The sequence below is a fragment of the Halictus rubicundus genome, chromosome 9 (genome assembly GCF_050948215.1).
Source record: "Halictus rubicundus isolate RS-2024b chromosome 9, iyHalRubi1_principal, whole genome shotgun sequence".
NCBI lineage: Eukaryota > Metazoa > Arthropoda > Insecta > Hymenoptera > Halictidae > Halictus > Halictus rubicundus.
Genome location: NC_135157.1, coordinates 2850748 through 2873207, shown reverse-complemented (window position 1 = coordinate 2873207; position 22460 = coordinate 2850748). Strand labels below are relative to the sequence as shown.

The window sequence follows — 22460 nt, the reverse complement described above, 5'->3', positions numbered from 1 at the left end:
CACTACTGCAGACGATGGCAATACTGTTTAAAACAGTCCTGTACGTTATATTCTCTAAAGCTTTTGACGAGCTCTTGCCTTATCCTCTGACTTTCGCACAAAATGGATTCCCTTGAGCCCAGATTTGACCTTTGTGAGGAAAAGTCGCTGAGTGCTAAATCTCCTGAACATGAAGGGTGTTTAAATACAATGTCTTTTTGCCACCTTGAACCTCTTATCCTGTGAATTCCATTTCAATACTTCTCCATATCACGTTCCCACTTTTTCATCAACCTTGCACCCACCGCCGTTTATTTTTCAATTGCATTACCCACGATAAAATTTAAATTTCTCAAAAGATGGAAAAGCATAACGTTATAATTATGAAGTCAGATTTAAAATTCTTGCTGAGGAATTGCTTTAGGTTCCCTATGTCTAAATAGAAGTCAAAACTAATATATGTTACCTAAACGAAACTAATTGAAAAATATAGTTTCGAAACAATTACAGATAATTCCCAAATAATTACTACAGAATATAAACCTCTAATTTAACTTTATAAAACGAGAACGTATAGAACATGTGTCGTAGATATAACATTTAAGAAAATATTGCGTGCCCGGAGAAAAGAGTAGCCAAGCTGGTAGAATACAACACTCTTCAGCAGACTTGCTAAAGGCCAGACGATGATGGACTTTATTACTTCCTATTTTAATTCTGAAATTAATTCCGCAAGTTCGACCGCACGGTCCGTCTGCTCTATCTTGCTTCTGAAAAATTTCTGGACTACACGCGACTTCTGGAAGTTCACCGAATTAATTAAAATTCGAGCGATCCCCGTCGGAAGGAAGAAATTGCTTTCTCCATTGAACGAAGTACGCACGTACTGATTCCCCGACCCCCCCTTCTCTCTCTCTCTCTCTCTCTCTCTCTCGCGCGCGCGTCTCGTGTGTCGCGTCCTTCACTGTCGTTCCATAGCAACGTCAACCTGGTTGGGTCTCATGACTGCAATAAAGCACAGAGCGATAGGAGACCGCGATACCGGTTCCACTCGCATAGAAACACGGCCGCGAAATGGACGGTACAGACAGAATGCAGGACGGAATCGCGGGGGCGTTGGGGGGGGGGGGGGGGGATTCTCGGTGCCCGGCCGTTCTATCCAATTTTATTCTCGTCTAATGGAAAGAGCGCCCCTACCACTTATCTCGTCCCGTACACCCAGGTAAATACTAATGGAAACCAGACGGCACGGCGGGAAATCCTGATGGAAAAACAGTCGAAACGTCCGAGAAACGTGTTCCGGTATTATACAAAACGACACACGCAATCGGAAACCGAGCCCCCTTCCTCCCCCTGCCCTCCTCCCTCGGAAAAACTTCCATCGTAGGAACGAAATTCCGCGTTTAAATTCTGTTTTCACCTTCCAGCGGCGTCCACGCGATAAAAAAGTTGTCCAACGAGGCGAGACGCGGTCCTGTAAAATTCAGCGGATCGCTTTCATAGGAAATGAACATTTCTGCGACGCGATCGGCCGCCGGGCTACGGTAAAGCCTCGATATATGTACATACGTGAACACACCCGGAACCGAAATGCACTTATATCGTGAACAGACACTCTTCTTTGATCTCTCCAGTTAGTGTGGGAAAATGATAGATCCAACACCGGCGTATCGGCGAGACTAATCTAATGATAAAACTTTCTTGTTGCTAATTATTCGTTTATGAAACTTTTGCCGTCGCATTCGTGATATTTTGCCGAGGGAAACGACACTAAACATGGCACAATTTGGATAATATTTGTTTAATTCCGCGAAACGGTAGGACCTCGATTATCAGAACCGATGATACATGTTTGAAGTAAATGTTTAAGGTAAGGTGGCTTAACAAAAGACCTCTCCTAATATGAGACCCTGGCTCTGGATGCCGCCGTTTTGTTCCGTAACTAAGCATTGGTTAATTGTTTTATCCGCACATTGGCGATGGAAGCAAATAGCATCTTCAGAGAGCATTTTGTGAAATAAGTTACTCAAAGTTTTCTTAAGTGTTCGATTAAATTAGAAACTGTTTCCAAAGTCGTAAATGTATTATCATTTTCGTAAATACTGTTGTATTGAAGTTTAAGATTACATAGTTCTTTCTCATTAAATAATGAACTCGTAGTAGCTATTATCTCCCAATATGGGACCCTAAGGAGTTCCTATTATGAGACGGATCTCATATTAGGTACTTTCTTTTTATTTTAGGTGGGTGTCGTTAAAAAGCAGAAACAATGGGATAAAAATCACATGATATTAGCGATTAAAGCAGGTATAGAACGTACAACGGATTATAGATGGGCGGTAAAACAATATTATCAGATATAATGGGATTGAATTCACTAAGTCCTTAAAACCCATAATAATTAAATTACTAAATAATAATTATTATAATTATTTAATTATCCTGATTTCGGTAAATTCATCACATTGTTCTTGATTCATTTAAATTCCCATAAGCTAGCGTAGGATCATGAACATACAAATCATAATTACTCTAAGTTCACCCCTTCCGAAAACTTAAATAAACGTATCAGCTTCTGTACGACGTGCGCCCTTTGCTGTTACTGTCTAATTTGAAATACTATTGATGGTTGAAACTGTACATGTTTCGGGCAGGTCATTACTCTTCAGATGTACAGGGTGGACAATGGATTAGATTTTATATGCCCAATGAGCGAGAAAAGACAGATAAAATTTTAAAAAACTGGGCGTCGTAATAGGAGCCCATTTTTTAAATCTGTTTTTTGTTTTACCACTTTCGTTTTTATTTCATTATGAAACCGAATCATTTTTACTTTCTTCCACAGGTTTCAAAAGGATACATATTGTACCTTTAAAACATGTTATTTTTAGTAAAAGTGCTTAATCGAGAGTTATAATTTAAAAAAAAAATGAGTTTCACACTAGGCTACTTTACCCTACAAACTATCCCAAACGAACTCGCAACGAATGAGAACATCCGACAACCACCACTGAAGTTCATACACAACCAGCCACAACGAAAACGAACCATTGACAGAAGCAATAACGCCAGAACTCAGAATAACTCGAAAATACGAAGCATCATTATGTTCATATATCATCAGTTTGGATAATCGAGGTTCTGTTGTATCGTGAATTAAAAAAGTAAATATGATCCAAATTGTACCATATTTGGTGTTATCTTAGGGTCAGAGTATACAAGACGGGGAAGACACCGTGCACGTATGGCCGCTAGATTCGAAACCAGGGTGTAGGATTTAGGTCGACGGAACATCAGTGTTCTCGACTATATTTCTTCTCGGCACGGCTGGGTCATTATCTTGAACGTCTGACCATTTCCAGATGGCCTTTCAAAAGCGCGTTGACAGTTCCCTGCTGTGCATGGCACGAAAAAAAATGTTTTTAGGGCCTCCACAGTCCCTTAGGTAAACTATTGGTATCTCTCCTCTACAACATCATGAAGATAGGAAACGTTCCTGACTTTTGGTGAAACAGCATCATACATCCTTATATTATACGTAAATTATACATATATCGTAAAAACGAGAATAGTAGTTATTTTTTTTTTAAGGAAATATTCACAGTAGGAAGGAAATCATTGCATGTGAATCCGATTATTTTTTTTTTAATTTTGATGACATTGAAGTATACTATATAGTACAAGTGAAAATGGAAGGGGGAGGGGGGTTGGGCCGTCATTTTGTAATCTTCGAAATTGTTTAAAACATACAGAGCATCAAAGTTTGCCACTTTATTACACAGTTATTATTAAAGGTAGAAACATTTTCTTTTTTTAATCATCACCACAAAAGACTGTTGTTCTTAAATAATTTATTTTTTTATACGCGAATGTCATTTCTTAATTCAAAAACATTAGAAATATCTTTGTTTTGCAAATTTTACCACCGGTTCAAGTGTGAAAAAATTTGAAAAAATATGGCCGTATTTTACGATTCTTCCTCTTTCTTAGGCAGACCTAACGATAGACTCCCCAAAAATGGTGACACTTTAAGAATGGTGAAATTAAAATGATTTCAAATGCACGCTGCACCTCGATATTGCCTTCTTGGACGGCAGACGAGCGGTTACGAGCAGCGGCCGGGCAGCTGCAGATATGCGACCGCCACAGGATTTAATACCATTACGAATTATTAGGGAAATTCACTTTACGAACCTGTTTTTAAAAAAGCGGACACTTCAAAATTGTTGAAAATAAAATTATTTCAAGTAAACGCTGCACTTTGATGCACAGCCTCGCCCGGTTGGCGCACGCTAGAAGCAGCGCCCGACAGGCTGCCTATAGTGTCCGCTTGTTTAAAAACAGGTCCGTAAAGGAGACACTTGGGGCTATAACCTCAATTTTTCAAATTTTTGAAAGGGTACCTGCTACGAAAACACTGCAATTGTTTAAAATAATTGCCAAGTAAATGGTGAAAAAAACATTTTTTCCAAATGACAACATTTTTAGTGGACACTCTTATGTTTTCACTGTAAGCTCCCTAAAACTCATTTTCATCGGTTTGATAGTTCTAGTCTTACAATTTAATGGAAAAAGGGTGATACGTTTTTTTACACGTCTGTAAAATAAACAAGTTTTAAAATATCGAAAAATCCATTGAGATTCGATTGATACGTCATCATCATCGGTGAAGTATTTTTTTAAAATAATACAGCATTTATAATGTTTTTCTCCCTTCGTGCGGCTACGCCACTGTGTGCCGCGTGCCGAACAATGGGCAATTTGGACGCAATCGGATTCAAAATCAAAGAACTTTCGATAGGAATGAGGTAGAGCGATGAAATTTTTTTAAAATTAAAGCTGAACCTTTGTAGAATATCGGAAAAATAGGGAGATTATTATCATCCAATCATTTCAACGAAAAAATGACTTCATAATTTTTTGTCACAAAAATCTATTTTTTGCAAAATTCTGAGGTCGTAGACAAATTTTGAGACCAGATTTGAAATCAGCGTGAAAAAATCTATGGGAAATGATGTATAGCATGTTAAAAAAAAATTTTTTGCACGCGTGGTATTGGAAAAACTAAAATTTTCTTGAATTTGTGCGCGTTTAACGAATTTTCTCGGGGTTAAAAAACGTTCGTACCACAATCTCTCTATTTTTCCCATACTCTACAAAGTTGCAGCTTTCATTTAAAAAAAATTTCATCGCTCTACCTCATTCCTATCGAAAGTTCCTTGATTTTGAATCCGATTTTGTCCAAATTGCCCACTGTGCGGCGTCCGGGGTCGCTGAGTATTCTTCGCCAAGAATACTTCGTATCACCACGGCCGCGGCCCGGTAGGCTCTAGCATAGGATCCCCAGGAGCAAAAGGGGAGTTACGGTTCTGAGGCTCTGGTAGCAAACACCCATGGTGCGCGGCACTTGCCCTTTGTTGCGAGCATCTTGAGCGCCTCTCAAGTGGCCTTCGAACGTCTTGTACACTCGGACCCTTAATTAATCAGAAAAATTCGCCAAGTATGTTGGCAAAAGTTTCATGAAAAAATAATTAGACACAAAACAGTTTCATCGGTATGTCCAATCCAATATCATACCACATTTCTCAACAGAGTTGTGCAGAATTACAATTGAATTACCCCAGGAATTATAATTACAAAGTAATTGAATTACATTGTAATTCAGTCATATTGTAATTTATAATTCAGATCTTTATTCAATTAAATTACAATGTAAGTCGTAATTGCAATTGGAGTACAATTATAAAAGACTTTGTAATTGAATTACATAAAATAGCGTTAAGTATTATGGACGAGGACGAGGAATAGAAAATACGCCACATAGACAGCAAACAAGTATATGAAAGAAAAATATAAAAATATATCACACTTCTTTAAAGTTCTGGGCTATAATTTGGAGAGCTGTATTTTAATTCAATTGTATTTCAAATAATAATTGAATTAATAGATAATTAATAATTGAATTAATTGAAAGGTTTGAAATATGTAATTCAGTTACGACGTAGTTGAATTACCATATAATTGAAATACAATGTAATTCAATTGTGTAATTGAATTACAATGTAATTGAAATAGCGCAACTCTGTTTCTCGACTGTCGAGCTTCTGGGTTCTGAAAGAAAATAACTCACGGTAGTGGGGATACAATTTTTCGCGAACACCGTGTACATCTCTTTCACGCATATCGAGGCAGTACTGTATTCGCGAATAAAATCCCGGTTCTAAAGTTATTCAAAGAGTCGCGCGCTCGCGTTGCACTTCTGCTGCGACTATCCAGCTTCGATGTAACCGGATCGCGTCGTTCGAACAATACAAATTGTATTATTGTATTCCGTTTCGCAACCATTCGTCCGAAGCCATCCTCCGGAAGTATTGATTCCCATTGATTCATTGCTCGCAGGTTCTACGATAATTATATCAAGGAACTGTTCTTTAGCTATTCGTTCTTGATGCAGCGCTTGTCGGGATATAAAGCCAACAACGTATAACAAAAGCTCCGTCTCGTACACTCGCTGTTTTCCATTAACAACAGAATCCCCGACGTTTCTCTCTCGCTTCTTCACAGCGATTAATTATCGCGATTCTCCAACGCTGAATCCTCGATGGATTGTCATTAATTTGACGGGCGAATTTCTATCGTCTTGGTGATCGCGGGCGATGGTATTGATGAACCGTCGAAGCGATTCGGTTTTCGCAACGCTCAAGCTTTGTGGAAATAGTTCGATAATATTGAGACCAGAGGAGAAAAACTCTTTCTTCTCCGATTCGAGCACGCCGCGAGGTATTTACTCTCGTTAATGGCTGTATAAGATCATGATTGTTTTATAATAAGCATTGTCCCCGGAATGTAACGAGTGTTGTCATCGGATAGCAAATATTAGGATCGTTTACGGTCCACAACACTTTGTATTAATCAATCCGACTTTTCCAGCTGTTTATTTTCAATTTGAATTTAAGTACAGTGTTTACTCGATATATGTCCAAAACACGGGTCCAGCCAGGGACAAATATCGACCAGGAGATACTATCCTTTGATACACTGCCGAACGTAGAAATGGACAGCAAAGCTCGAGTGGCCACGGTCGCCAAGGAGTGTAAACATAATACGGGTCGAGTGTATCGGTGTGAGATCCCCACTAATCCAATAACAAAACTTCTTTAATTTTCATTATTTTTTTATGAGACTTTCACTAACATATTCGTGACATTTTTCTATTTCGATTAGTAGTGGTCTCATGTTACACTCTTGGTATTATGTTACACTCCTCGGCGACCGAGGTCTCTCGAGCTTGATGGCCCTTCATGAGGTATACCCCACGGGAGTGGGGATAGTTCTGAGACTTTTATCTGCTAGGCATTTGGGACATACATAGAATAAATACTGTGTCTTGAAATACAATAATTAAAACCGTATGGCTATACAGATCGGTGATTTTGTTTTTGTATGCTGTAACGGCATATGCAGAAAAAGTATGTCATTCCATTTAAAAAAGTACCGATGACCTTGACATCTGAAAAATTACCTCAGCAAAATAACCTTACCGTTATATGTGCCTCGAAAAATATTACAAGTTTGTCCTGAACACTTTTTTGCATAAAATCATTAATAGCAAAGGTATTTAAGTGTTCCCCCACCTATTCGGAGGAAATAAAGTGAACTATAATATTTCTTGTAGCGATAGTTTCGAAGAAATAAAATTAATCTAAGCTTATATTGTGTGTTACTACTTTTTAGTATAAGTTGTAATTTCCAACGTCTGTGAGTGACTGGTCGAATTAATAGCTAAACTGTATTAACTTTATTATTATGTCCCGTCGTTATTTGCAATAACATAATGTCGGTAACAGAAACCCCCTGGCGAGTCGGAACATTTACCTCGGGCAGAATGACGCAGAAATAACAGACGCGATGAAGCGAAACCGTAAGTAATCTGATATCACGTGATTCACGGTATTCTGCTCGGTCTTGCGGAAATTCCATGGCTCAATAATCAAGTCTTTCGTAATGGGAGATAAACATTCATAAGCCGTTCAGGATACGAAACCACATAATTCGAGCTGAAACTTCTATAAACCCATCTTTATTCAAATGTCTTTAAGCCCACTATCCGTCTACCTAATACGATTACTTGACTATCTTCGCAACTATATTAAGCTTTTTAAAGCGGTAAAATGAAGTTAAAAATTAGTTATTTTTAGAACAATACAATTTTATTAAAAGATAATTACAAGAACTTAAACGTCAGAATATTCGTCGATACATTGCGGGTTTTGTGAATTGACAACAAAAAATATGTAAATGCAATGTAAAACAGTAGACGGTCTATAAGAATTTAAGACTGTAGACATATTACTTTCAGCTTACTGAAATTATTAAAGAAGAAAACTTAGACTGTATAAACAATTTGGTTGAATTCTGTTATGATCTTTCCAAGGTTGAATGCAGACAGTCGTACAGTAAAGTCTTGGTCTAAGCCAAATCCTCAGGTATGGTCTGTGACATAGATCGTGTAGGGGTACTATTGTATTTTCTCGTGACCGCGTCGACCGCGCCGAACGTAGAAAAGGACAGCGCGTGTAAGCACGGACCGAAGGCGCTCTTCATACCGTCAATTAAGCCACTAAATACAGTTCAAATTATATCTTGTTTAGTGTAATTTTAATCAGACAAAGGCCACAAATAAGTTGGTGAAAGTCCCATAAAAAATAATGAAAAATAAAGAAGTTTTGTAATTCGATTAGTAGTTGTTCACACCGATGTACCGAACCCGGTATCAGATTACGATTATGTTTACCCTACTCGGCGACCGAAGCAGCTCGAGCTTCTTGTCCCCTCACGGTATATGTCCCCCAATGAAGGGAATAAGCGAACTGACTAAGATCGTGTAGCTCCGTTCGGCTTAGATCAAGACTTTACCGTACTGCAGGAGCTTACAAAGATACATGTGTAATATAAGACCGTTAAATATAAAATGAAATTACATTCAGTTCTGTTAAATCTTGCATTTTAGAATTTTTTAATCATTTATCGGTACTACAGAGGCACCAAATTTTACACTTTAACTGTACAACACGATCGAATGAACTGTTTAAAAACATGCTGTATACGTGTATTTCATGTGACAGTAAATGTAAAAGAGATTATTCAACAAGACTTACTCCCATGGACTATAGTCTCTGTAAACAATTTGTTTATCGTATTATACGTTAATCTACTATAATACAATGTAATAATTTAAGAGTAATAGATCAACGTATATGTGTCAAATTTTTTCGTCAAGATGTATAACTCTATTTGTAACAAGGGCAAAAGACACTGTAGATGCTGTAGTTATTAATTTCTTGAGATACTTTACCACCATGCATGAAGAAAGCATTATTTTTCCAGAATTCAAGGAAAAAGTATGAACGAATTCAACTATAAATGAATCATTATGTAGAACTTTCAACACCCTTCTCATAGATCTTTTCCATCAAATATTCCACAATGCTATCGCGAGGAGTGTTCAATCGACCTTTTTAAATTTGAAAAGGCCACGTTGTTGGCCACGGATACTCGGCGAGTATTATAGGATTACAGGGCGACCCCATGATATGGGACCCGGTGCTCTACGGAGCCAGACACACCATAAATCCTCCGCTATAGCAAGTAAATATTTTCTGAAACCACACGACCCATAAGATCGCTCTACAAATTCCTGTCGGGCAAACTGGTGCTATAGGTAAGTGTACGGGAAAAAGGTTTCCTGTCTGTTTCATTTATTCGAATGATGGTACCGTGGTCTATCCGCGGTGCATGTTCTCAAAATTGAAACTGGGAAAGAGGTCTTATACGATCGAGGAAATTGCACAGGAAGCGGAATTGAATCAGAATATCCGTCCACGAGCACGAACAGATGCTCTCTTGTCAGATGTGTTCGGAAAGTTAGGGGACATCGCGTTATCTAATGTATAAACAATGGTCCCACCAAATGGCAGCAGCTATGTTCTTTGTTTGGTTGAGTTAACGCTATTATAGCTGAACTGTGTCTTGTAGTTTCAGTGATTTTTAATAGTGACGGACTTCGAGGGTCAAAGATCCCGAATTTTTGTTGTAGGCTTGGAAAAAGTGATGATTCAGATAATTTCCGGATACACTGCTATGAATCGTCAGGTTTGGTACCAACAGATTTTTGGCAAATTATTGATAAATTGACAGAAGTGCTAAATTCAATTCTTGTTTCAAGCGGTGTTTTAAGACTGGAATAGGTTTCAGAAGTATACAGGGTGTTCCAAAAATGTTGTACTTCCTTGAAATGGCTGATTCCTGCGGTCATTTGAAGTAGCTTTTTTCTTTGAAAAAGTTTCTTCACATTATGCTGTATACGATCTGAAGGAGACTACTCTGATGAGTAATAAAAATTTAAAATATCAATATACTATTTCTCATCTATTATAATTAGCAAGTGACGAAATAACATTCTACTTGATTTATATTTCTTGTGATCGATGCAGACAATTTTTATTTTGCATAAAGATCCGCAGTCTACTGATGAGGGTCCCATATAAATATCTGTAATTTTAAGAATAAAGTAGTTACAAACAAAGTCCGCAACCGTTTTGAACACGCTTTGTATTTTTATTCACCCGCCGGCAATATGGTTATTTATTAACGCCGTCGACATTATGGTTTTTTTTATTTCTGGGCCTAAATTTTTATTACTCCAAATTGTAAAAATTCTAACATGCCGGAGTTTCTAGTCTAATGTATAAATGTTAGTTAAACATAATCAATTTTACAATGAAAGTAAAAATTCGACGAAAAAAATTAAACAAAGATATTAATTAATTACACAATGGGATTAAACAACCCATAATGCCGGCAGAGGGTTAACACGGTCAGAAGAGGAAACTCGGAGCGGATTCAAGCAAGTATTCCTCTTATCAGATTCATCGTGCCGCAGACTATCGCTTCGAATAAATATCCGTAAACTCAAAAGTGTTTGCAGAGCCGAGAGTATTTATAGAAGCACAAATATCTATAAAACCGAAAATATTGGCCGGCAGTATTCGCATTGGAACGAATCCGTCCCCGCTAGCGCTGCAACGCACAGTGCGTTGAGATGCCCCTTTCCGCGTCAAAATTTCATTATTCCAAAATTTGAAGTGATAGATTGTAGAATGTAGAAGAAAGTACACAATGATTGTATTTGTTTGGCATTGCAGTAATCTTGGAAAGCTCTGTAGAGATTACAATTAAAATTTTGAGTGGAAACCTATATTTTTGGTTACGTATATTTGAACGCTACACCAAGACGTTTTCAAAATACTTGAATTCTTGTATTTTTGCATAAACTATTATCGAGATATAAGCGTCCAAAATTGATATGTCGAAATAAGCATTATGGATTGTTTGAAAATCATATATCGGAGATAAATTTATTCGTAATATGTCGTTACTGACATAAAAAAAAATGGTTAAAAATCTTACATAATTTTTTACACCATATGTGTAAGCATATGTCCGCCAAAAATTACGAAGGAGCTTTAATTTTATTATAGTAAAATATATAAAATTTATATTATTAATTTGATCTCAAGAAAGTGGAAAAGCAAACTAATATCAAAATAACAAATACATATCACCCGTAACATATTCTGTAAAATGACATTTTATAAAACGAACAGATCAGGTGAAGTCTCCAGATATATTTAATACTTGTTTCTTGGTTTTAAGCCTACATCTGTAATGGATATCTAAAAACACTTCTATGAAGGTTTTAAATAGCAACATGAAAGTTGATTTTTTAAAATTTCCGTCCATTGCCGACACACTGTGTAACCCGTCAAAAATGGCTCTCGCCCCGGAATGCAGTAACCGTTTGAAACGCATTTTCGCGCGGGCTTATGAAAACACGGGAACGTCTGTCGGAGTGTGCTCGGCCGTATAAGCATAACAATAAACCTCCCGTGGCATACGGGAGCAGAAAGAGAGGCATTCCCGAGCCCTCAACTAGAGGTTCGTGTACGGCCATCCTTTCCTATTCAGGCCGCGCGCACGCACCAACTCGTTGGGTTCGAGCTCCCCCTGGAAAATGTAACCATCTAATGCACAGAAATCTCATTCGCGAACCAGGGGGTGCGGTAACGCTTCCGGGGAAGCCGCCGGTTACTCGAAAGCCTCTGCCTATATTGTTAATTGTACGGACTCTTGCCGCGAAATGCGCCATTGTTATTCTTATCGCCGGCCCGCGGTACAAACTTCATCGTTTCGTGAACGCCGAGATGAATACAGCCGTCAATGGCTCCAGGATCACCTCGTGGTATGCACTATTTTGCCTCCATTTATGCTCACCAATCTACAATTAACACTAAACCTACCACCGCCGGTCAAAATGACCGGTTTTCCAGATTTTTATTTTACAATTACTGAAGTTATAAAGATACTTTCGTAGGAAATGATTAAATAAAATATATTTAGTACAGCATGTATTATAATACGAATCGCACAAAATTCAAATAAATTCAATCGCGTCATTTTTATAAGAAAACATGTATCAGTTAATTTTAGGGCTCGGTACGTTTAATGTTACTATGCGATCTCGTCGCGGTTAATTCTCGAATCTCGATCGTTTCAGTCTGTGGGCGTCGAATATGATTTAATATTACATGTCAGAAATACACGAATTTAATACAAGATTTGCAAGACGAACGTGTTCTGTGTTATTTTTGAAAGATTTTGGAAAGCATTTCCAGAAGGGACTGAAAACAGTTCTAATGTCGGTTTCGTTTCTCGAAACAGTTGTGAAGAACAGAAATAATGTTATAAGTTACAACTGTTATGAAGAACTGAAATAATATTATAACAATTATGAAGGACCAAAAGAATATTATAACAGTTATAAAAAACCGAAATAATATTATAACAGTTATGAAAAACCGAAATAATGTTAAAACAGTCATGACGAACCGAAATAATGTCATAACAGTTATGAGGATATCGGTTATGGTTTCGGTTCTACCGGGTGAACCACGAATAGAGCCACCAGTAGAAATTCCTCTTTTATTAGCAGTCCGACCGAAAATGTTTTTATCACATATAGCATGGTTTCAAAAGAGGTTTCTCGTAATTATAGCTAATTTTTTGTCAATTACTTTTTTCATGATTATTCAGGATCACCTTCAATTTTTTTTAAATACGCCTATAATTTTTTTACGCCTATTTATTAAAAAATTTCAAGACGAATTCGGTAAGTATCATAACATAACTTTTACGGTAAGTATCGGTAAGTATCATAACATAACTTTTACCTTAATTTAAGCGATGTTCAAAAGATTGCTTAGCACTTGTTATAACCTCTGCACGGATAACTGAGCATGCATCTACAATTCTCTGTCGCATATCTTCGGGCCTTGGAGGACTACTAATAACAGAGTAATCTCTTCTGGTCACAATTCGAGATTCACCCTGTATAACTGTTATTTTTCAGAACCAAAACGCAGACCGTAACATAACAATTGTAGAATCGAAATAATATCGATCCTCAGAACCGTAACCGATGTAAGCAAGAACCGATATCTTCATAACAGTTGCAAACATTACATCGGTTCTTCATAACTGTTTCAATCAAGGCCGATATATAATATAACAATTTGGAAAAGTTACTTTCAGAACCTTTTCAGTCCCTGATTTCCTGTGCTTCGCTACAGCATTTTATTACTTCATTTTGTGGCTGGAGGAAAAAGCACGGGGTTCTTGCTGTGCGCTAATAATGGTGACGTATCATAAATCTTGTAGTCGATTATTGATACCCATCTTGGGATTTTTTTTATTACTTGGCATTGGCAATATTCCCTCCTAACAATCCTGTTTAAGAAGGGAGGGGCACAATGTAAGTTGCTGGTGGAGGGGCACAGTACTCAGGACTTTGTAAAGCGTTAGAATTAAGACAACACTCAAATTAAGAAGTATATACTCATTCTGCGTACACTCCGTGAAAATACTACTCTATTATATTTCATAAATTATTACAGGCAAACCTAAGTTGTTGCTAAATCATGAAGCTCTGTACGTAAGTAACAGGAACTAACACTAAACAGCGCCATCTTGTTATTTTTTAATAATTATTTGTAGGCCAGGTGATAGAAAATTCATAGAGATCGAAAATCTTTTTAAGAATTTCTCATTGAAAGGTTGTAACTTATTATTAAACTACGGATCTTATGCATTTATGACGAACGTGTATGAATGGAAAACAAAACTGTCAAGCCATCGGAAGGATTTAAGAATCTTGTTTCTTTCTTCTCAGTTTCTCAAAATTATTGGGAAAGAAATACATTTTTATCTGACTCCCACTTTTTGAAATTAACTTGGAACATTTTTATTTTGCATAATACGATCCGATGCGTTCAATAACGTCTTCTCAAGTACCATCGAACAACGTCTTGTTTACTAACGGAACAGAAAAATCTTCTGGTAAAATCCCCTTCACGGCACATCTATACGATCTATACGACTAGTGTAAGTCTTAACGGGTAGTCAGCGAACAGAATCGATCCCGCCGCGCCGTCTTTTAATCAGTTCATTCGTCCAAGGTTCTTATAAAACTCGGTTGACTTTTCAAGCCGCGGGAAATTTTTCTCTTGGTCATTTCTTAGCAAAATGGATTATCCGAACCCTTCAGCAGAACCTGCCAACTCCGTCTACAGGCACTTAGTGTACTTTCGAGTGGAGTAGCCATTCATGGAGTACCTCAGACATTCAATCTGCACGGCCAACGAAAAGAGAGAGAGAGAGAGAGAGAGAGAGAGAGAGAGAGAGAGAGAGAGAGAGAGAGGGCCAAATCGCTACCAAAGGTAAACGATTCAGACATTTTCCGTCGTTGCCTTCATGTCACTTTATCCACCAGAAGTGCTCGAAAGCTCGGCTGGCGGGATCAACCACGAAAAGAGGGCAATTTAGGTATTTTAGGCTCTCACGACCAGAATTATTATCTTAAAATGTATTCTAAGTGAACATTACAGCAACTACTTATCTACTACGGGTATGCGAGAACACGAAAAAACCTCGGGATTTTAAAAAATTTCATGAATGCCACAAATCCGATATCACGGTGTTGTTGAAAATTCACGACCTAAAGGATGTAGTCTCAAAACGTACTTCTCGAGATTCTGGAGAATCCCGGTATTTTCGATCCTTGAAATTGCTTCGGGACCCGTCCCGCTTCCGAAAAAAATTCTCGACCCGATATTTTCGGAATCACCACTATTATCTACGTTTTTCAGTTGGAAGCTTAAAACAATAAAATAAGGTTGCATTTCTTCTGATCGAGGATCTATAACACTTCACGGTTTAAAGTTTGTATATGGCCCACTGAATGCAAAAGTAATGTAAGTGGATTTTGAACAAGATGTTAGGGTAATATAATTCGAGATATAACTTTATAGAAGCTTACGTGGAAGAAACTTAGCTTTCTTTGACGTTATTGGATTTTACAGAACTTCTTCTTCGACATGCCTCAGGATTAAAAAGTTTTCACTTATATCGCTTTTGCATTATGCGGTTCGCATATAGGTCGTCTTTGAATCGATATACTCCCTAAGATGATCAGTGATGACATTCTGCTCGACATCCGACGTGAACGGTAGGTAGGTTTGCTCTTGGGCACATGTTCAAGCTGTGTGGATACTGAGAAACCCATAAGCCGGACAGCGCCCGGGGCCCAGCAGTAATCGATTTCGAAAAATATCTGACATGCTTCAGATAGTCTGTTATTCCGGGTGAAATATCCGGACCCCGTCCCGCCGCCCAACTATTCTGGTTATTTTTATTCTAGTTCATAAACGTTCCGGTAAGGGCCGGGAGGATTTCGGAATTAAGCTCCGAACGAAATACCTACTCGGCGCGACCTGCATTCCCAGCCGCCTTTTCTTGCAACCGAGTAAAAAATAAGGCGAAAGTTACGGGGCCGGTGAAGAGATAAGACGGCGAGGAGGAGGATGGCGCAACGGTATCTCGTTTCGCTTATGCGTCGTTAACGTTTGCTTCGCACCAAGAATCTCGGCTTCGAATTCTGATCTATAATGTATGCACAGGAGAGGACAGTGTGCAGCCCAAGTCTATAAATTCTGGCGAGGTGTTTAACGGTACGGCTCCGTAGACCTTGCACACCGAGGAACGAGGTACACAGAGGACGAGAGGAAAATGAGATTCGACTGCGTTATGCGCAACTTCCTATATCGCGTTACCGTAACCGTTCCCGACGAATGTGTACCTTCGCATACATTGTTAACACCGGCTCGTATCTAGCCCCTGTGAGACCCGCCCACGCCGCCGCTAATGATCAAGGGAACCGGCACTTTTTTCGCGTTGCTGTTTCGGAATAAATTCGACGCGCGTTGCAATAAGTAGCACACTTCATATTCCATAACCCGCTGGTGCACGAATTCGGTCTGTGCAACCCATGACGAAAATTGTTGTTTTTTCACCTTTATGAAATTACTTAACCAGTTAACTGTGTTTGACGAGTATACTCGTCATGAAGACATGGCAATATTTTGTGCCATGACGAGTATACTCGTCAAAACAGCTACAATTCAAACAGCGGTTAATTTTTGCGACGCAACTTAGGTACACATTTTTCAAAGAGGTCGCAACAGCTAACTGGTTAATACAGTGAATTCTCGATATACAGTGGCTTACGTTTACAAATTTTAATGAATAAAATAAGATGTACTAAACTAATCTGTATAGAACAATTTGGTATCTGTAGTAAGAGGGAAGTCTCAAGATTATATCAGTAAAATTTGAAAAGGATTCAACAGCGTAGGCAGAAGTTATGATACAATTATTAGAAACACGCGTAATAAGTGACTCACAAAAGTATTCGAACGCTGTAACGCTGTTGATATGTTTTCATCTTTCTTAGAAAGGAATGTACACATTACTACTAAATGAAAACATTGGTACGTTCAGTTGATTTTAAGGCATCGTTTCCGTAACAGCAACATAGAACTGTGCACAGTAGTAGTTAAAATGAAGACTAAAAAGTCGGAAACACAAAAGTGTAAAAGAGAAATGATACTTCGATTGCATAAGGATGGAAAATCATATAACGAGATTGCAGAAATTATAAACAGAAGTAAGTCTACAATACATTATATTATTAAGAAATCAAAAAATGAAGGAACAATTGCGAACAACGCTGGATCAGGTCGACGAAAGAAATTAACTGAAAGAGAACAGAAAATTATCATTCGCGAAATAAAAAAAGATTCTAATATATCCGCTCCTAAACTCACAAATATGGTAGCTGATATGTTTCATAAAGAAGTTCATCCCGAATTATGTCGACGAATCTTACGAAATAATGATTTTCATGGCAGTGTACCACGAAAGAAGCCATATATTAATGCGGTAAATCGAAAAAAGACTGGCTTTTGCAAAAGCATATCTCAATAAAGATCATTTTGGTTTGGAGAAAACCAAATACGGAATTGGAAATTAAAAATTTACACCAAACAGTGAAACACGGAGGTGGATCGGTTATGGTGTGGGGGTGCATAGCAGCAAGTGGCACCGGAAATTTGGTATTCATTGATGGAATACTCGATAAATATAAGTATTTAAATATTTTAAGGGACAACCTTAAAGAAAGTGCCCGCAAATTAGGATTATTGGAAGACTTCCACTTCCAACAAGATAACAATCCCAAGCATACTGCAGGAATTGTCAAAGAATGGATCATATATAACACACCACATATGTTAACTACTCCACCGCAAAGTCCAGACATAAATCCAATTGAAAATTTATGGTCTGAAATCGGAAAAAGATTAAATAAATATCAAATAACTTCAAAGGAGGTACTGAAACAAAAAATCATAGAAGTATGGAATTCCATTGAGTGTACTTTTACAAAATCATTGGTTTATAGGATGGAACATCGATTGAGACACATCGTTACTGCTAAATTTGGTCCAACAAAATATTAACATTAAGTAATGTAATAATATATGTAGCGTTCGAATACTTTTGTGAGTCACTTATTATGCGTGTTTCTAATAAATATAGCATAACTTCTGCCTACGTTGTTGAATCCTTTTCAAATTTTACTGACATAATTTTGATACTTCCCCCTTACTACAGATACCAAATTGTTCTATACAGATTAGTTTAGTACATCTTATTTTATTCATTAAAATTCGTAAACGTAAGCGTTCGAATACTTTCGTGAGCCACTGTATGTTAACAACACGGGTCTTACCAGCGTCTTGTATCGTCCAGGAGACATACCCGAGCCCTGTTATGTTTACACTTCTCGGCGTCCGAGGCCTCTCGAGCTTTATGGCTCCTCACGGGGTATACCCCGCGGTAGTGGGGATAATTCCGGGACGTTCATTATCGAGGCCTTGGCGACATATATAGAGAAATCACTGTAGCTCAAATCTCATCCGCCCCTCGTGTTAATTCGACACATTTTGTACGTTTATTTGTAGAATAATTGATCGGAAACACTGTGACGTTACTTACAACTATTTATTATTTGTTAGCGTTTCATATCATAATCATATTATTTCGCTTCCGACACAGACAAGTGGGAAGTATTAATTCAAGTTTGTAACACCCAAGAAGTACACGTAAACACACGATTGTAAACACAAATGTTAGTACAAATCTTCAGTCGAGTCTATGAAGTGTATATACGTTCAATGCGTTGCGAAGAGAACTATACCATGTCGAACGAGACGTGGCAGTAAACGTAAACATAGCCGTTCGAGTGCGGCAGAGTTGATGTTGCCCTTCTTAGATAGTTATCAAAGGACGCACGCTGGTACTTCACTGCCTCGCGAGGTCTCGTCTCGTTGAACAGGGCATAGTTACGGCATGGAACAGTAATAAACAACAAAAGTTGATTTTACAGGGAAAGGATTGCTTTTAGGATTTATGTATTAGAGATTTTTTATTAGACATTCTTTAGTCCTCACGATGAGTACTATAAGGCCTATAAGTATCCGATCTTTTTTTTTATCACCTTAATAGTGATAACCGCGGCGGACAATACCGTAACGAAATGATCTTGACTATGTTTCTTAAAGCTGCTGTAAATTTTAACATTACTGTAACGCATAGCTAAATTTGAATTTTCCTAGTAAGTAATTTTTCTACTCATTTTCTAGTAATTTTTCTAAGAGTAAAATTCGTACGATTAAAAGAGAAATATTATTATACACACCCATTACTCATTTGTTTAACATTTTAGATTTTTAGAGGTTGGTCATGCACAGAATGATGGCGATTTCGTGCATGCGCGTATTGAAACACATTCTAAAATCAAATCTGCATTTGTTCATACATAAAATACTACCATTTTATGCAATTTTTGAAATAGGGGGTCAACTCAAGCTTTGCAGTAATTGATTAAAACTTAACACACCAAAGTAACATCTAACGATTTTTATGTAATATCAAAAGAGAGTAATGTAACAATGAATTTAAGTATCTAAATGACTCGTGGTACTGAGACAAAGGATAAATTCACGCTAATAACACTCGTGTTCGCTAGTTGCCTGTTGAGCTCCGACAAATATTCGTTGCATGAATTCTTGGAGTTTTTTCCATAACTAACACAAACATTCTGCAGCTCTGCGGCTTCTACGTATATCTCTCATTCACCTAGGGTTCTGCACATATTTGCTGCAACAAATACTCCTCCTCACCGTATCTAACTTTTTGAACCTCCGCTTACATTCATCTACATCTACTCGTTGATTTATGACATTCAGTCTGGTTCACGACGAATATTCTTTTCCACGAAAACACTGCAGTAGTCTTTACGAAAATATATAACAGAATTTGATACGGCACATAAATCTTCATACACCTAGTTAAATTTTCAAAATAGATATAAAATAAAAATACATTTTTTTTACAATCTAGCATATAAAGTTGTGAATTCGCATAAATATCGGCATCCTACGTATGAGTTTCGCTTGTGCCTGTTTCTAGTTCGGTTCATTATATTTTCCTCTTCAAAGTGTTAATACTATAGCAGTAGTTTCACTGTGGTTATTATTATTTCACGTGGGAAACCTGTGCAAAAAGCGCCACACTGAATGGCACAAAGAAACCACTCGTAGAATGAACAGAGCCGCGATTATTCGCAGAAAAAGCACTGGAAAATCGTGCGAAACCACTTTAGTTGGATGAATGTTTTCTGAGCGGCAATTTATGGCGGGAGTAATACCCTATATCTCGGTCGTGCAATTGAAGAAGCGAAAATGAAACAGAAATATTTAAACAAATAACTTTCGTACGACCAAGCGCTGTAGAATCCCGCTTACCCGAACTTTAAATAACCAGAATTTGCCAAGCCATGCAATCGTATTATATGAACGTTCAATTTACCTAAACCGTTTTATCTTCCGAAAGTTTGAATAATTCCAAGTTCCACGGTGATCCAGCTGTTCCCAAGAAAGGAATAACTAATTCCTGGCGAACAACTCTGGCGGAACTTGAACGTGCTGCCGACGACTGCGAAAGGAGCTTCTTGCCAGTTAATAAACAATTTTGTATTTTCTTTCACGTTGCAGAAGAAAATGTCGCGGCTGATCGACTCGCAGCACATCGTCATAATCCTCATCGTCTTCTCCCTGATCCTCTTCGGCATGAGTTTCGCCTTCGTTTTCAACTGCGTGAGGAAGCTAATCCGGGATCATCGAATCATTCGGGTAAGTGGATCCTCCACCGACAGTCACCTTGCCTCGTAACCGTGTCAATCTATTGGAAAATTGACACGATACACGATTAAAAGTTTCGGCTAATGACCCGCCGGCTACGGTGCCATCTGCAGCCAGTAGCACCGAAGGCGTTTCCAATTCTTCGATCGAAAACTTGAATCTAACCCTTCAGCGACGATGTCTGTGCATTGGCCAGTGATGGGCATTATATAGACAAATATATTATTAACTTGTAATATTTTTTCGAATGCGAAATGTATATAAATGTTGTTTTCAATTGTTATTATACTTCTATCAGACACATACACCGATTGACACGTTGAACACCTTGGAATTTTGTATTTAATCATGTTATGGAATGTGAATTACTTCTGTAGTTTACAGAATATTCTTATGATAACATATTTTCAGAAAAAAAGCATTTTTTGAAAACCGATTTTTTCAACATTTACAAGTGTATACAACCCGTTAAATTGTTCAAACGCTTGAAGTCAGTCGTGTTGGATTCGGGTTGTGCTTCGAACATAATCGAGTATGTACAGTAAAGTCTTGATCCAAGCCCAATCCTCGAGTCCGTGCTGTGACACACATGCATGGTGTAGGGCTACTATTTTACTATGCCGAACGTAGAAAAGGACAGCGCTTGACGGAATACATACCGTCAATTAAGCCACTAAATACAGTTAAAATTATACCGCGTTTAGTGTCATTTTAATCAGAAAAATGCCACAAATAAATTGGTGAAAGACTTATAAAAAAATAATGAAAAATAAAGAAGTAGTGATTCACACCGATATACCTAGTGTTCCTGATTTCTCAACATTTTTCATTTCTCGAGAAATGAGAAATAAGACTATATTTCTCGAGAATTCTCGAGAATTTTTATTAAAATAAAAAAATATTGGGAAACTTTTACCAACTTCTATAAAGTGAAACATTACGGTTTTGTTTTGAAATTACTTCTTAACACTAGAACGACCGAGCAATAAATGCGACTGACGTATATTGCTTTGTAACAGTGACAAGACTGTGCCCATTCAGACTTCATACAACTTTTATTGTAATATGTGCTTCAATGAAGAGGTTCATTAAAAAATTTCCGATGAAAACAGTTTTACAATTTCAGTAATTGTAAAAGAAAAAATTAGGAAGCAGTCATTTTGACTGCTCCGGTCGTTCTAGTGTTAAGAAGCATAATGCGTCTAATGTAGAATCAAACAATCTACTTCTTTTTTTTTAACAAAATCTGTAGCCGTAGAAAAATTTCTTTCATTTGGTGTGGATGTTGGCTTTGTCATATACAGAATATCCAAAAGTTGCTGAAGATTGGGTGTCCTTTTTTCAGTGGACACAAAAATTTGGAATTCCTTTGTTAGAGTCCGGAATTTATTTTCTTCTGCCGCTAAACTCTTGACACTAAATTCTTGAAGGCTATCTGCAATTTCTAATTCTAACTGTTTTTCCAGTGATAGTTCCTCATTCTGAGAATCTGAAAGTTTTTTACTATTTTCATAAGAATCATTGTTATATTTTCCAAAAAGTATGCTTAGAATTTGTTTTGCCATTTTATACACATCTGCCTTGGATGTTAAATAAAAAAAAAATGTATCTTCTGAATCTTTTTGCAGAGATTCTGGATTACGCAGATATTTTATAAGGGATACAACAATCTTGTCTCGTCTTTTAGATATTTCTTCTTTAATAACAAGAAACTCATTACTCAATTCAGTATTCAGTTTTTCTAAAGTTTTAAATAAGAATTTA

General features: G+C 37.5%; 1 protein-coding gene across 1 annotated transcript in view; it reads left to right on the top strand.

The window, feature by feature from the left end:
* The window catches only part of Neto (Neuropilin and tolloid-like), a 281903-nt gene that overhangs the window by 253493 nt on the left and 5950 nt on the right, over positions 1-22460 (top strand). The window contains exon 9 of the mRNA XM_076793432.1: positions 20550-20687. Within this exon, the coding sequence (XP_076649547.1) occupies positions 20550-20687 (138 nt within the window). The remainder of the gene's footprint in view (positions 1-20549; positions 20688-22460) is intronic.